The following is a 17,775-nucleotide window of genomic DNA, read 5'->3' on the forward strand; positions in this document are numbered from 1 at the left end:
CCCCTGATTTCACCACCTTTACCTCTTCCTTCCTGTTGTTCCTCCATCTCTCTCTGTCCCCATACTCACCCAGGTGTCCCTGTTAGTTTTTTCTCTCTTTCTCCAGCTCTCTTTTCCTTTCCAGAGTAGGTGGCTGCTGACCTTTAATGTTCTCAGCCCCAGCAGCTATAAGGAGCTGAGGGAGAGCAGGTCTGTGCCGTGCTGGCACAGGTTAAGATCAGGAACCCATGAGGGCTCTTGAAGATGTTAGGGAACATCAAAGGCAGGCGTGTCTGAGAGGGCAGGGCTTATGTGGAGAGCTTTATAAGCCTGTAAATGAAGGACTGAACGTGCTCTGTGGGAGAATGAGTGGGGGTTTTTGATTTTGTATGTTAAACAGGTTTAATCTCAAGTTCTAATGTTTAATTCGAATGGTTCAATGTTGGTGAGAGTTGGGCTGTAACAATGCTATGATATTTTAAAGGAATAGTTTGACTAGCTGCTTGCAGACCTTAAGTTAAACTGCTGCTGGCTGAAGCTTTATATTTAGGCAGCAGACACGAGAGTGATATCGATCTTCTTATCTGTTGGCAAGAAAGTAAGTGTATTTCCCAAAATGTCAAACTATTCTTTTGACAAATAAAGTAAATAAAAAACAAAAAACAAAGTTGACGTTTAAACTTCAAATGTGCAGTTTCTTCTTCCCTGACTCTGCCTGTAGGTGTACTACTATGAATCAAGCAAAACACGCTTCCAGTAAATGTTGAAGAAGCAGAATTCAGTCGGTTCATCCTTAAAGAAAATTCACTGCTCACATACAGATGTGTGTAACGTCTTGCTTGGGTCTTGATTTAAATATGGTGTTAATTTTTCATATGAAACACTGCATTGTGTCCCCAGAGGACTTGTAAATATTCAGAGCTAATGTTGTTATCACACAGTTGCTGCTTCTCCTCCTCATTTCCCTCCTGGCAACAAATTTATGGAAAGACGATTTGAAAAAGAAGCTTATTGTAACAGGTTTTTATCATCTTGAGTGATTTATACACTTATAACATAGTTATGTGTTATTGGTGAAAGTTACTGTTACTGTTACAGCAGCAGTTTGATGTAGCATCACCCTACAGGGATCAATAAATTTAATTTAATCTGTTGTCAAGATTATTAGTCACTGAAAAAGAGCGGGTCACTTATAAAGCAGCTGAGAATATGTTTGCCTTCTTTCTGAAAGTTAGATGAGAAGATTGGTACCGCTCTCGTGTTTGTACGGTGAATTTGAAGCTACGCTGAGCAGCTGCTTAGCTTAACATAAAGACTATACTATACAATAATTTGGAGCCCCAGCATTTACTATCCCCGAAGCAAAGCCCATCAAAAACAAGGGCAGATCAGCTGTAATGCTGTGCTGTTGGCACATCAGTTAGGTGTGTGAATGTGTGTGTGTGTGTGTGTTCAAGGCTGATGTGAAACCGATGGGAGTAATAAGCATCCTCTAAAGCAATTCCCCGTATCATGATTGAGATATAAAAAGCAGAGTGCCCATAAAAGTAATAAATGGGAAGTCGTTTTTAGCACTGTGAGCCACGACCAAATGTACTGTAAAGAACAAGGAAACTCGTTCAGCAGAACAACTGAGTCACTGAGTCTCATTTTATTCCATTATTTTATTGTTTTTATTCTGTTTTCAGAAAACAGGTGAAATAAATTTTCTGTAGTTGCTTTGAATTTAAATAAGCAGCATACAAACTTGGATTGCGTCCTCATTGTCTGAGAGAGAATTTAGTCATTAAACCTTTATCGTTGTAGGTACAACATCAATCTGTGTTCCACATTTATGCGGTGCACTCTCACCCTTGCAGCCTTTGCTACATCAAAACTTCCTCTGAAGTTGTCGGGCCTGCAGTTGAACTCAGTAAAAGTTCGGTCACAGGGCAGCGGCTCTCTTTCAGCGGCCTCTTGCTCTGGCTGGTTGCCGTGTCTGTGGGATTAAGCGTGGAGCCAGGGGAAGCCACAGTTTGAGCTTTGCTCAACACAGCAGCCATCATGGGGAATGTGAAGGGTGTTATTTTCTGAGGAGTGACTGTCGGTGTCCCATGGGTGGCTCAGCTAGCTGATTTCTGTGGGATTAGCCAGCCATGGAGGAAAATCCAATTCTGCAAGGCAGTCCCTGCTCAGTGCTCTGACCAGCCTGCACCTGTCTGTCTCACTATCACTTTTTCTTTCTCTCTTGTCTTCCTTCTCTTTCTTATTCCCAGTTTCACACTTAGCTCCCTCTCTCTCACTTCTCATGTAGATCAGCCAACTGCTCTCTGTTTCTCGTCTCATTTTTTTTTTCTACCAGTGTCATTTTCATCTCTCCCATTATCTAACAGTTAAAGGAATAGATCAAGATTTTGGGATACATTTATTTGCTTTCTTGCAAAAGAGCAATGGAAACTGCTAACCTGGCATCCCAAAGACTTCTTGTAACAGTGAGATCGACCAGATTACATAACATTGTACCTGTAAAAAGCCGAGCTCACCAACAGTATCTGGCAACCTGCAATATAGCCAGTGACTCAGCTAGCTTGGCTGTTGACTCTTAGTCTTGTTTTTATCTTTCAGAAGAGCCAGGTTCCCCCTGCTTCCAGTCTTCACACTAAGCTAGGTTGATTAACGCACAGCATGAGATTGATATTAATCTGCTTATCTGGTCCTCAGAGAGAGTGTGTATTTTCTTGCATTTTAGCTTAAGTTGGGGAGTGGTCTTTGTTTTGCCTGTTTTGCCTTGTTTTTTTTTATTTTTCATGTCTTGTTTTTGGTCAGTAAGTCTCTCCATTACTGTCATCTAATTACTGCACCTCCCATCTCTCCCCCTTAGAGAGGCCCTCAGAGGGTCCATTGTCCTCTCTGGTGTCCAGCCCCCCCCCCCCCCCCCTCCTCCTTTTTTCTCTCTAATCAAATAGCCTCCATGAGGAAATGCCAGCAAATTATAGCCTCTATTCATATCTGATGGCCTATGAACTCAGTGTACAGTGTGTGGAGCAGTGGGCTGGGTTGTGACTTTTACAGTATAGAGTTAAACAGACAGAGACAGACAGAGGGAAAAAAAAGTTACAGGATTAAGATAGAAGTTCCTCGGACGTGACCACAGTAACAACATATTTCCTATTTGTGTTATCAGCTCTGCACATGAACACACACACACACACACACATACACACACACACACACACACACACACACACACTGACACTGTATATAACACCAGCAGACTCAGCTATGCACAAATATTGAGCTCTTTCTCAGACAAGGAAGCAATCACATAAGCTCTCACATGATCACACATATAAGCTGTTATCTGCTGTGAGCAGACAGACATGTTCAAACACCACACAGCATTATTATAGAAATATAATCACACACTGTTGCATACAATCCTTCAGTCACATGTGCGGGCGCCGTCACACGCTCGTATACACGCAGTAAAACTTTTAATCTGGCCTCTGCAGTTGGACGGGAGCTGCATGCGACCTGCTAATTAGTGGCCAGAGGAGGCCTCTGTTTGTCTGCTCTCTTCCTGTTCAGCGCAGACACAAGTTTCTCTGTGTCCTATCTCAGCCCTAAAAGATAGAGAGGGAAGGAGGGTGGAGGGTAGAGGGAGGGAAATGAAGACCGAGTTTGTGTGTTTGTTGGAGGGACTGCTCTCATCGCACCCTGTGAAGCTTTTTCTCCCACTTTCTAAAGCCTTCTGACCCCTCCAGAGCTGAGAGGGACGGGGAGCGAGGATACCATCAAAGGATCAGGTAGCTAAACCTGTTGTCACACTGCAGGATTAATTTCATCTCCAAATTTCTGTGCTCGCAGGCTTCACTGTGGACTTGAGTATGAGGGATTTTCTCACAGTGACTGTCCTGTTTGAGATCAAGTGCAAAGACAGCAAGGGAACTTCTCAGATTTTAAGCCTGTTGCTCTCTTCCATGCGGCTGAATTGGCTGGTTTTCCTTTCTCTTTCTTGCTTTTTTCTGTGTGAGAAATCAAGCATGTTGCCTGTGCTTGATTCCCGTTTCTGTGTGTCTTTCCTATTTTTTGTGTAAGCGAGGAAATCTCTGCTCCAAACTGCCTTGCACTCCCACTTCCTCTGCTTCCCTTCCTCAGTACGAGCTCATTTTCCTCTTTCCGCTCTGTCTTGTGCTCGTCTCCTCGGGATTCACTGACACAAACTCCAAAGTAAGTGTTGAGTTGGATACTGGCATCCTTTGATCTACCTGTTTTCTTCTCCCTTCTTTTTCCCTCTCTCTGCCTCTGTCTTTATGCGATAGGTTTTTGTTACCCCTGTCATCTTTGGCCTCACTCTTTCCCTATCTCTTTCTTCCTAAGCTGTTTGGCTGGAAGCTGGAGATTTAGGATAAAAAGAATAATGAGAGATGATGTAGAGGTGAAGAAGAGAGATAAGAGGTAGAAGTATAGATAAACGACAGGGGAGAAAGGCAAGCGCACACAGCAGGAGAATGAGAAATTAATTTACAATACATGCTGTGGGTAATTCCTTGTCTCTCAGTTCTTTTAAACGTAATCACACTCAATCACTTCCTGTGTCTATCTCTTTTCCCGTCACTCCTCTTCATTACATTTTTGTCTCCCTGTAGACATCTCTTTCCTGAGCATGTTTTGTCTCTGAGCTTTTCTCATGTGCTTTCTTCAGTGCATTTGTTAATAAAGTTTCTCTACCTGTGGCATTTTAAAAAGTTTGGAAATTCATTGTTAATTCATGTTGGCATCTTGGTAATTACCGTGAACAAATGAGACCGTGGTTGAGATGATCGGTTGCCTCAATCTTACATTTCTCTCTCGGATCGGATATGATAGTGCTGATGTTTAATTTTCGAATCAGTACTGCGTTTCCCATTAACCTTGTCACTTCCTCTCGCAAAGACAATGGTTCCACTTGTTTCTGTTTCCATTTGAATTTACTTTCATTCGCAGCCCTTACTTAGAAAGCTTTATCTTCATTAGTTCTGAGGAACTGCACCCTCTTCCATCGTCTTGCTATAAAGCAATTTAGTCAATTTCCTGGTAACTCACACTGTGAGTGTGCTTACATACACACAAGAAGCCAGGTTTCTCAGGAGAAATCAAGGAGCGACTTGGTTACTGTAAATCCATGTACACATGCAGCAGGTCAGAGCCCAGGGACCACAGATGAAAAATTCCTTCCTCTCATTCAACCTCTTTGTTACAGAAATGCTGTCTGCAATAAATTACATTTATATACTACTAATTTGCAACCTCAAATAGGTGTAATGTATCTACTCACAGTTTTACTTTTTTATCACAATTATGCTAAAGTCTCAAAATTAATGAAGATGATTCATTGCACCTTTAATCTGAGCTGTCAGATGAGTTTATAATTCGGAGCAGAGTTTTTATGTCCCTGAAAGCAGCAGTGAACCAGCAGCGGCTCTTTATGACTCTGTCAGAGAGCTCTCAGCCATTCCTTCAGCTCTATGAGTGAAATCTGCAGCTAACCAGGCTGTCACGTCAAATCAGTGTCAGTCGAGGCCAGGCCACCTGCAGAGTGAAGGCATAAAAGACTGACTGGATCTCCATTAGCTTGTAATGGCAGTCTAATTGAGTGCTGATGGAGATAGAAAAAGGAGTGGGGGGTGAAGAGAGGGGGGGTTAGTTTGTAGGCCTTTTAATAAAGTGTGGTGCGAGTGAGAGAAATCATCAAGAGACTGATTGCCCTATCAGCCAGAATGATTAATCCATTTTGAGTGTGCTCAGTGTGTGATTGATGGCCTGGTGCAGTCTGGGTAATGTAGTAGCAGATGATGACAGGAAGAGTAATGGCTGTTGAATGAGAAAAGAAGGCTGGGAGAAAGATGGAGTCAGAGCTTTGAGAAATATATTTGGAGTGGGGTTGACAGCAGGCATGTCCACGCCCAGACCCACAACTTATCACCATGGTGACAAGTTTACCAGTGATTCCGTTAGGAAGGGTACAACCAGGGGCAGGTTGCCAAGTGACACTTCAGAAATGATGATAGAGCGTTGCGTTATGGGAAACAGGCAGACATCCAGAGGTTGCGTTGCTGGAAAGAAATGTTTTGTCTGTCTGGCTGAAATGACGGTCGCCCCTGTAACCTTTTCCCCTGCTTCACATCACTCACTCTTGTTTTTCATTCTTTCTGGGTACACATCTGCCTCGGAGATAAAGGACCTTTTGGTCCTCAGCTCTCTCTCTGAGCCCTTTGGGGCTCAACCTTTTCACCAGTGCTGCAACAAAATGCAATCTGAAATTCTCCTCAAATACCCAGAGAGAACTCTGTTATATAAAGGTCCCAAAGAAACATTTCCTCACATGTAACTCTGAATTAATTGTCTCCAAATAAAGATGCTGCAAGTCCTCTTTAGTGAAAATCACTGATGTATTTCATTTAGTATGCAAATTACAATTTATGTGTTTGGCAGGCTCTCTTCAGAGTGACTTACAATAAGCTACACAAACAAATGGTGCAACAGCATCAATTAAGAAGTGACTGAAGAGCACCCTTCCTATTAACAGACTAATAACATACTATCAAGAATAACAACAAACGCTTTTCTCCTTGTGTGTGTTTGAATTTATAATCATTTTTTGGTAAGAGCTGGAGCTTGATGGAGGAGTGGTGAGGCCTGTCTGTATCATAAAATGGATAGTGTTTTTTTTTTTTTAATGATTGTGTATTGTTTACTTTCCTAAAGATTATATATTTTCATTTCACTTTGACAGAACAGCTAAGGGAGAGCTCTCAGCTGTCAGTCAACTACTATCTGTATATTTCACGTGTCTTAAGACAGTGCTTTAATGTTGAACAAAAGGCACCATACTGTGTCTTAGTTATGCGCTCTTTGTGCCACTGTCCTCTCCCTTTGGAAACCTCAGTGGTACGTACATATGTTGGGAATGAAGCTCTTAATGTATATTTCAAACAAAAACACCTGGCTGTAAAACGATTCCAGCTGCCTGCTGGAGACAAAATACACGCTGTTTAGATAAGCTTATCAGGCTTTTCAACTGCTGCTGCTTTTTCCCAGCAGCTGTTTTGCTCTTTGCTCTAAAATGCATTCACACCATGTGATGAGACCCTGAAGCTATTGCATTGTCAAAGGATAGATTTGAACAGCCACCTCTTTTATCAGTTAGAGATTTAATAAATTGAAGTAAAGCCTTGTTATCTCATATTTTAAAGTTCTTTATTTAAAAAAAGAAATCTGAAAAATATTACAAGATTTTGAAGCATAGACATTTTCTAGCACATTTACCACATCAAACCTTTAAACGTAACAACGATGGACTGATTTTCCTCAAATTACAGCAATTTCACTACAGTCTACTTTTCATTAAAAACACTTGACTAGCAAATTATCATAAGATTGCCCGTGACTTATCCTTAATCTTTCCTAGTCTCAACTATTTTATAGCTGATGAAGGCTGAGAACTGCTCTTTTTTTTCCTTTCAAGAAAAGCTCCAGCAAAACCTTGTTGATCACAGTAATCACAGAGAACAAAACCCAAAAGTCCTGAAGGGACCGCTAAGAAATTGTACAATAAATTTTCCAGGACTGGAAAGAAGAAAACTTTTTTACAACCCTTTATTTTCTGTGTTTTCTTATAACATTGGCCTAAATCTTTCATGATAATTGAACTGTGTGAACCTGGTTGGAGTTGAGTGGCACTCTTAAGTCAAGCTGAGAGATAACTGAGCTGATGTTTGGATGTTCTTTCTTATCATGCACTTTGTGCCAAGATCGACAAAAACAGACACAGTTTACCACGCATTAAAAGGTTCACATCCTTTTTTCAACACTTTCTTTTGCTGAATTTTGTATTGCTGTTGCTCATAAAATCAAAGTAACTCAAACATTGTGCATCTGGACTCAGTGAGAGGCCTCTTCACTTTGCTTTCCAAACACTATTAATTAACATAATGCATCATGTAAGGGTCTACATGAAGGGATAATAGGCTGCAGTGCATAATTAATAATGTAATTAGTGGTACATTTGCGTTTAGCTCAATAAAAACTTCTTTCTGGACTCATTCAAATTAAATTTGCACATTAATGTTTGGAAAACAACTTTGGCTATCAAATTATAAACCCTGTGTTACTGGATGATGTGGTATATTGACACTTTGCCCTCGTATTTCACTTTCTCTGTTTTCCCTCTGTCCCTCTCCCAGGACTCAAAGCATTCAGCGGAGATCATCACATCACCGTCTCTGGATGTTTTCCTTCCAGAGGACGAAGACAACCCGTACGAGTCTGTGACCACCGCTGTCACACGTAAACCCTGCTCACTCGACATCAGCCAACGGCTCAACGCCTGCCCCCGCAATGGTAGGACAAAGTATTAAACTCATCTTTCAGTCACTCCTAAAATCCATCCCAAAGAGTAACTTAACATCAGAGTGGAAAACAGCATCTCACTTCTTCTCTCACTGATTGTTTGAAGTCTGTTTTTCCCGTGTCTCTACCGAGCATCACTGTTGGATGTTTTATTGGATCTGTAACCATAAGGTCCTGGAATACACCTTTGCATCACTGCAGCATGGTGAGATGTAAAACCACTGGAGTCAGCAAAAACAAGATTTTCTGGGGGTTGTTCATTTTCTCTCTCTCTCTGTCTTGTGATAGTAAGGTGGGAAACACTGCAAAGTGAGGTGTTCTTTCATTCAGCAACTGAAAACTCACCTTTTTAAATCACAAATTACAGTATTGATTTAATTTTTTGTTTCTTAATCAGCTTTTCTGTCAGACAGTATTCAGTCAGTTTATTAAAGGCCACAGATACCTGTGCGACAGAAAATGTACAGTTAGCCATCAAACTGTTGTCAGCTGGATAGGCTGAACATGCAAAACTGACCAAAACAGCACAGAATTGATGCTATGTTGGGTTTTTTTTAGCTGTTGTGTAAACATATTGTTAAATTGTGTGTGTTGTGTTTCTTGTGGATCTTTGAACACACGTTTGAACCTTTGAAATAATTTGACAGAGGAACATATGGTGTCTTCCAGTGTGATCATGTTCACAACCATGATTGCATATGAACATCCCACCGTTGTGATGATCACAACTTCAGTGTAAGACCAAGTGTAATGTGTATTTGACATAAACACAAGTTCCATGGCAATAAACAGGTGTGGAAAATGTGGGTGAGGGTGAGAGCAACATTGTTTGGGATATATGCATTGTTTAAATTATATGAGTCTCTAGCTCTATTTGGACTGTATTCACTTCTTTAGGGAAAGTTACATAAAGGTATTGCATGTGCTGGGGCGGTTAAAATGGTAAAGTACATACCATGTAACTGGCACCTCACCTCTACCTGTATTGTCATCACTGGCGTAGAACTTGGTCAAGTGCATGTTGATGGTTCGTTGATTGATTTTACTGATGTCTTTTCTTCATTACACCCAATCTACAAATAGGAGAAATAAATATTTTACTCCCTTGCACAAAAATGCAAGTCTAAATAGGGATTTATAACTAAAGTAACTGTTCAGTGCTTTATCCCTGATTCAATTAACTTTTTAACTGCCATCCACACGGCCTTCAAAACCTGTTTTTAGTGTTGGACTCAGGTGAGCTAATGCTCCAGCCTTTGAGTCGATTCTGTTTGCTCATCACTTGTTTGGTCTGCGGCCTCATGCTTCGACTCCCACAACAACAAACACCCACAATGTGTTCTTCCCTTTCACTCAGCTCCCTCAGCGATGCTACACACTGCAGGTTGTCACGGCAACTGCATCACCAGTTGGTGAGTCACCTGTATGTTTCCATGGGAACTGCCGTGCTAGTGACACCCCCCCCCACTCCTTCCCCATCAACCCCCCCCCCCCCCCCCCCCCACCACCACCACCACCCCTAACAGGAGCGGGGTGAGGCCAGGCTACTGTAGAGGCTTGTTTTTGTGTGTGTTCATGTGTGTCTCAGCCCACGTTTTGCTGTTACATCTCATCTGTGATTGGCTGTAGAGGAGAGCTGAACTGTCAATATACAGTGTAGACTGTGTGTGTGTGGGTGCGCGCACGCGTGTGTGTTTGAGTGAAAATTGCTCCACTGACGTAAGTGAAGAGTGTGGGTGTTGTGTTTGCTCTCAGCTCTCTGAGCCCTGTTACCTGGCCAAATCAGAGAGACATAAAGGGAGAATGGAAATTAGAGAGAGCGAGATATAAACAGATAATGAGGGACCAAAAGAGGCAAGAAAATACAAAATGCTAAAGTCAGAGAAGAGGTGAACAGCAGCTCCATACATTTCCATGCCACTGGTAAAAATGATTATATATGTATTATGCCTTACAGGCTGCAGATACTGTCTTGTTGCAGAGAGACAGACTGTAACGAAAGGTGAGAAAGAGTCTGAGATGGAGAGAGGGCAGATTACATATTCAGTCAACGGAGTTAGAGGGTCGTCTCAGGCTAAGCCATCTACATGAATGTGAATCTGTGACGCAGCAGGAGGGAAAATCCTGGATTTCTTCTTTGAGTCCAGTCACATGTCAGGCTAATTGGACATGGGTATGAGTCAGTCTTTCTTTATCTGGCTCCAAGAGGAAGGCAGCGATGATGAAGAAACATGGAGAAAGAGGGACTGAGATGAGAGGGGAGAGAGAACAGGGAAAGGGAAGAGCAGAGAGAGACTTGGTGCATTACACTGCAAAAAATGGTCTTTCCCGATAAGTCATCTGGTCTGCTATTGAGTCTTAAAATCCTTCTTCTGGTTAGTGTTATATTGTGCTTGAGATGATTACATTTTTTTTCAGTGCAAATGAACTTTTTAGTATCATGTTTCAAGATCAGATGCCATTTTCTTGTTGTTAGGTTAAGCTGAAACTTAAATAAGTCCAGGGATTTTAGAGCAACAAGATACAATTCAGGAGTTACAGGACATTTAATGGAAAAAAAAAGAATATACCAAGATTATCCTGGTGTGTCAAGAATATGGATGAATAGAGGTTTAAAATTAGTTAAAAATGTTGTAATATACAAAACCAAAGGAATATTTATTTCTGAAGAAAATAATAGTATGACTGTTTAGCATTTGTTTCAAAGCAACAAACTGCTGAAGTTCGGCTGACAACGCTGCAGTCGTTCACTGTGGTCTTAATGGATTCTCTGCTGGTGCTGGTCCACCCTGCTGCATTGGGTGTGGTGATCCTGATGTAACGACTTAATTGAATCAGGACTTTAATGACTTAATGATTCAGTGCTTGCTGTTTCCTACCTACGCTGCCATACTACACCTTCATTTTTTCATGTAGTCCTGCTGAACTGTAAAACACATCTCCTGCTGCTTTCATGTTGCAGAAATTAATAGGCATAATCAATAACACACATAATATCACAGGCTACACACTCACAAGCTACACAATACTAATTTGATGGTATAGGAGTGACATATTATCATATGCTGTTTATACATGGCCTATGTTTATAAATAAGATTTTTTGGAAACAAAATGAGATGTGATCATGTGATGTTGATCCCGTCATGGCTTCATCATTGGTGGTTCAAAGAGCAGGGTGACATAGAGGTTTTTAGGTGTAAAGCAGCTTCTCCAAGAGATTTCTGTCAGGAGTTCGCCCTGCTCTTGTCATGAGCATTTCGCTACCATATCACACTGTCCTGCAACAAGAGGCCATCAAGCTGTTTCAAGAAGTTTGTGAACTGCATGATAAACTTACTTCAGCAGAATTTGTTTCTCGGTTTAAGAGAAAAAAAAAGTTTAAAAACTTGAATGTGCGACTGAAGTATTGCGAAGATGACTTTTCTTTTTTGCAGTGTAAGCCCTGCCTGCTATCCGTCTGTCCTGTGCTGCTGGCTAGTTGTCTGCAGCTGTGTGCTGCTGCAGTCTCACAGTTGAAGAGACCAAGACACTCCAGCGCTCTTCGAAACCCGTTGTCACTGAAACTGCCACCCCAAACAACTTTTTCATGTCTGTGCTTCTTGGATGTCTCACTCCCTCTCCTTCTCTTTTTATTTTACTTTCTTTCTTTTCCTTTTGTCTTCCTACAGCTATTGTCCTGAGATTCTCCACAACCTGTTAGAGGCATCTTCCCACTTTTGACACTGCCACATGGGAATATTATGCATATCCCATTGTACCACATGTTCACTGACATGACTGTCATTCCTGACAATGAGAGAATGGAATTCTCCTCTTTATCATATAAAGTACGCTGAGTACAGACTTATGTGCATAATCCCTCGACTCAATGAGTCCTACAGCAGTCATTTTGTACTATACCTCAGGATTATACATATTGTAGTGGATGAATTCCTTTCTGATGGAATTTAATTTGTTTCAAATGAGGGAATCCATGTCTGCTGCAACACTTTGCTGCAGATACATTTAGTGTTCATCTATCAGATTCGTTTCATTTATTCAACACATCAGCTGTTAGTAACCAAGGGAAAGACTCTGGTTTAGTTTGAAAAGTGGGCATATTATTTTCTTTTTCTTTTTTTTCTAATTCTGAGAGGAATTTGACAGAGACCGAGGGGCCTGAATATAAATACATGCAGAACACAGCCTGTGCAGGTAGTGATCACCTTTACCTTAATGTTCCTCTGTTTTCAGAGATCTTGTCATTGACAAACTGAACTTGTTTTTAACTTTTTCTCTCCATTGCTCAGTATTTGTTTTATCCTGGAGATATTTAAGTTTTTTTTGCTATTAAAAAGCAAAATCCTTAATAAATAGCTCAGCATTTGTAATTCTGAAGTTTGTGCTGTTAAAATCAGTTCTACCCCAGTAGGTTTGAACCACAGGATTGCAGTGCTGACAGCCAGATGTGAGGTATGATCCAGGAGGTGTGGAGACAGGCGGTGGAGTGGTGAGGAGGGACCTGTAGGCGAAGCCTCATAGCCTCTAGTCACGTATGGTGCATACGTAAAGCTCAGAGCGTTGCCAAGTGGTTTGAGCAAACGTATTTCTGTTCTGCTGTCGACTGACTCCTCCTGAGATAAACACACACTTGTCTTCATCTGGTAAACAAGCCACTTCTTGAAAGTGCAAACCTGTGTGTCTGTGTGTGTTTGTGTGTCCTCTAAAATACTTCAAAAGTACCACGTATTGTACTGCATATCCTAGTGAACTTTCTTTTGACAAAATAGGTCAGTTCACAGGTTGAGAGCTTGAATTTTCTTACATTTTCGTAGTGATTTACTGAATATTGATTTGTTTTCTTATGACTGCAGATTTGCAGTGTGAAAAAAATGTGTAATTCTCAACACTGAATGACAATGTGTTTCATCTTTGAATGAGTTCAAATCAGCCAGTCACAGGTCTGCACATGGCAGTGTCGGTTCCTCTGAGATTTATGAATAAAGGTCTCAGTCTTAGTTTCTTGCTCTTCCTTCAGTTTTATCTTCCATCCTCGGTTCTCTCAAGTGAATGAAGCTGTGGTGTTGTTGTGTCTCGCCCCATTTATCCCACTTTGGTTGGCGCTGGAGGCTTAGAGTGGCTAATGGAAGCAAGTAGTAACTCCAGGGCTTTGCCATTAAAAGGGTCGAGGCCCAGTGACTTGTTGAAAGAGAGCCAATAGAGTGTCTCCGACTTTGACAGCCAGAGGAAATCAGCGTTGAGAACTGGTTTGCACACGCTCACACTCGCAGTTTTTCTTTTTGTTTTTTTCCTTTTCATTTTTGGATCTTAGATTTCCTTTATAGATCGATTTGTTAGTTTTCAACATGCTTGTACACTTTTAGTTTGTGTTATTTTTATAGTTATATTTTCACTGTCTATTTCATGGTGAGTTTTTCCAGCAGCAGGGTGGAGCATGTGGGGTTGACTCAAAATAAACTACAGTGTGTGTGTGTTCATGGTAGTAAAAGAACTTTTCGCCCAGTGAACAGCGTGGCTCACTGATGTGCTTTTAATAGGTTTTGGACAACAATGCAGCTCCATGAGCTTTAAATACGACCACCAACACTCGTTAATAAGACCATCGTTGGTTTTGGTCTTTTCATGGGATTTGTTGGCTTTTTTTTTTTTTTTTTTTTTTACAGTTGCTCAGAATTTGATCAAATTTGAGAGGTCATGTCAAGAGCTCTGCTGTAATTTGTCACTCTGACATAGAAGAGAACATATAAGAGGAGCTGCACACACATACACACACATACAGGACACATAAAATGCTGCTTGTCAGAGTGGCGTGGAGGCAGAACTGACAGCCTGAAGAACGCGTCTGAAATTGACAGTTTTTGTCTTGTTAGGCGGGTAGGAAGAGCACCGCTGATTTGAACACTTGCTCACACCAAGCATTCTCACACACTCCTGCCGAACACACTGCTGCATGCCTGCAGTAACAAGCTGTGCAGCTGGCCTTGGATGCACACAGATAGGTTTGTGAAAATCCTGGCTCCGTCATGCTTTGTATCAACACACACATACTGTACTATGTATGTACAGTGTTGGCATGCACAGACTGTCTGAATCCCATGAAACACGTTAAAGTATTTCAAAGTTTCACATTTTCCCAGAGCGTATTTCTTACTGTCTCACACACACACACATAAACCTGAACACATGGATGTAAACAGTTGAGTGTAATACCCCACAGTTGTCACATCTAGATGATCTTGCATATGTTATGTATATGCACCAAAATATGCACATTCACACACACAAGCACATATTCCCTTTGGCAAGGAGAGGACTGGAAGTGTTTCCCCGGAGTGAGCCTAAGGCAGATCTGAAGGAAGCACAGTCGCAAGTACACACACAAACACACACACATCCCACATCCATCATCAAACCCTCAGTGTTGACAGGCTTATTTACTCAATAGGACAAAACCTCATTCTCTATCTATATATATCCCTCTGTTGCATCCCTCCTTTCTTCTCTCGTTTTCTCATTTTTCCAGATTTTATTTTATCTATTTACGCCCACATTTAATCATTGGTTCAGCTCCAGGCGGTTCCTTTATGGTGCGCATGTTTGTGCGTGCGTCTGCAGCTGTGTGTACTTCCACAACCTGAGGTAGAATCTAGTGAGTTCCTGTGTCTGTGTTCGCACATACATGGACACACTTGAAGACACACACACACACACACACACACACACACACACACACGTGTGTTGACAGATGTGAGAGCATGCTGCGAAGCTGTGTCACTTTCCCTGAAGGAATAACGTGTGTGTGTGTGTGATTGTGTGTCTCCACATCTGCAGCCCGACTGTTGAAATTCAAAATAAATATATGGTGGAAGATGGATATTCTGAAGCAGGAGTGTTCAGTTTTACAGCAGCTTCATGATGGAGGTGTAAGAATGGAAAAAGTGCAGAAATAATCTTCTGTGAAAAGAAATCCAAGGTTGATTTAAATTTTAATAAAATGTTTTTAGGCTGAGTTTTAGTCATTAAATTATGTTTCTAGACTCTTTGTTGTGTCTTTAAATGTGCTCCATGAGACATACACCTGGATGAACCTTGGTCTCTCTCTCTCTCTCGCTCTCGCTCTCTCTCTCTTGCGCGCTAATATATTGTTGCTGCTAGTGTTTTCTCAAGGTTATGATTGCATCTCCCATAACTCCCTCTGCTTTTCTGTTGCAAATAGGATGTGCCCTTGCTGCTGCAGTTTTTCTGCATGAACTGTAATTAAAATACTGATAGACCTTTTAAAGTTGACTTCATACTGCAAGGCACGTTGCATGAAAGCAAAGATAGAATTAGGATTGGCCAGCGTATGAGCTGTTCTTTTAATGTTCCACTCGTCTCTTTAGTCATTCAGATGTAATGATCCACCAGCAACAAATGAGAAGATGATCAGAAAAATCATTGAGAGTTGGGAAAGGTGTTGTGTCAGCTAAGCAAACACAATTATGGGAACTTGAAATTGGATGCCAATGAATTTAACCATGATGTCATATTACACATAGAGTGAGACTGTATAGAGAATCAGAGTCTGATCACTCTCAACAAATGCTAGAAACAGAAAACTGAAAAAGGAAGCCACGGTAAACTGTCTCTTTCTTCTGATGCTGTCCAGTGTGTTGACAGCAAATATGACATCTTTGGTCGCCCATTTGGTTATGAGACCAAATGCACAATGCTTAAAAATCCTCCTCAACATCCCTAACATCCTGGCAAATATAATGTAAAAGTGTTGGTTTTACAAAACAAAAACCCAAATCAAAACAGGAAACTGTCTAATTTTCTGTGTCATTGTCCATAACATCAGCAGCAGCGGCAGGACATTTTTATCTGAAATACGATAATGGATCACTGATACTGTGTCTTTAAGCAACAATGGCTTAAAAAAAAAATTACTCTGTGTGTGTGTGTGTGTGTGTGTGTGTGTCCTGGCTCCGTAATTGGATGACATTCTGGCATCTGATAGAATCCATGTAGGCAGGTGGCAGCTGACAGAAAGCTGTGGTGCGTGTGTGTGTGTGTGTGTGTGTGTGTGTGTGTGTGTGTGTGTGTGTGTGTGTGTGTGTGTGTGTGTGTGTGTGTGTGTGTGTGTGAGTGTGTGTGTCAGCACCTCTGACAACAGTATTTTGGGAAAGGTGTTTTGTTCTGTGTTTTGTGTCTCCTTCAGTTGATTAAGACAGATGCTTTCTCCCTCTGAAATTTAATTCAGGCTACGTCAGCACTTCTTCCTCCTTTCTTCCCTTCTTCTTTACTTTTCGTGTTTTTTTTTTTTCCTCCGCTCTGTTAAATGATCATACGCTGGGGAAATTAGCTCAGACACTCGGATCTGCACTCAGCTACACACACAGTTGTGCGTGTCTGTGGCTGGAAAGCTGAGATAGACATCAAACTGCAGTGGGCAACCGTCATATTTCCCTGCTGTGGTTGTTGCTGAGACTTGTCAATTACAAGCCTCAGCAAAATACACTCTCCTCACCTCTCTCTCATGCTAACACATCTTGATGACGGCAAACACATTGTTAGGTGGAAATATTCTGTGCGACACATTAGGTGTTGAGCTGAACTTTCCTTTTTCATTTCTCTTTTTCCTCAAAATTGCGCTAAGGAGTCATTTTTATGCCAGCATAGCATAAAAAATTAAATGGCTGGTGGAGCTCCATAGTAACCCTTCATAACTAATGTGACTGAGAAAGTTTTAATAAAGTTTACAGAGGATAATTAGGGTGAGCACAGTGGCTTCAGAGCTGGGATTATGCTGCACAAGCTCTTTGGAGTAATATTACATCCAATCTGTGTCTTTTTGGAACTAATGAAACAGGTCACCAGCTACTTCAGTTGTTTTGGAGGAGACTGAAATGATGTTTCAGGTAATAGTGTTGTGATACTGACACTCAGACACGTCGTAATGATATAAATGTCTGAACAGGGATTATAGTTTTTACATTGTATTTGTAGCACTATTGAAAAAGTTTTCTTGAATTTTTTTTTAGCCATGTTAGTGGCGTGGGGATGGAAAAGTTGGTCGGCCGGGTCACTACTATCAGTAGATATAAACCGTCCTTTAACAGTGTTTTAAAAGCCTCTAAAGAACTGCATCATTTTGTGAGCACCGTTTAATTTGTGTTGTTGTTAAATCTTACAAGCTGTGTAGGCCTGTGGCATCACCAAGCTAACTGACGCACCTGAGCAATCAGGTGGCCCCCCTCCTGTCGATCTGCTGTTGTTTCCTTGTCACCTCTGCGTGCTCCGATGATGGTTTTAAAGTAAAACCGAAGGCTTGAGAGAAATGCCTCCGTGCTTTTGTCCGTCTTTGGAACTTTATCCTTATATGTGGAAAAATTGAAAACTGTAAAGAAGAAACAAATCTCCCCCTTCTCTCTCTCTCTTCTTG

General features: G+C 41.3%; 1 protein-coding gene across 5 annotated transcripts in view; it reads left to right on the forward strand.

Moving 5' to 3' along the window:
• anks1b (ankyrin repeat and sterile alpha motif domain containing 1B) overlaps window positions 1-17,775 on the forward strand; it is a 207,460-nt gene that overhangs the window by 78,644 nt on the left and 111,041 nt on the right. For all 5 annotated transcript variants that reach the window (XM_041029935.1, XM_041029936.1, XM_041029937.1 and 2 more), the window contains one exon: window positions 8,184-8,340. In XM_041029935.1, coding sequence (XP_040885869.1) covers window positions 8,184-8,340 — 157 coding nt within the window. The remainder of the gene's footprint in view (window positions 1-8,183; window positions 8,341-17,775) is intronic.

The sequence above is a fragment of the Toxotes jaculatrix genome, chromosome 22, assembly GCF_017976425.1.
Source record: "Toxotes jaculatrix isolate fToxJac2 chromosome 22, fToxJac2.pri, whole genome shotgun sequence".
Lineage (NCBI taxonomy): Eukaryota > Metazoa > Chordata > Actinopteri > Toxotidae > Toxotes > Toxotes jaculatrix.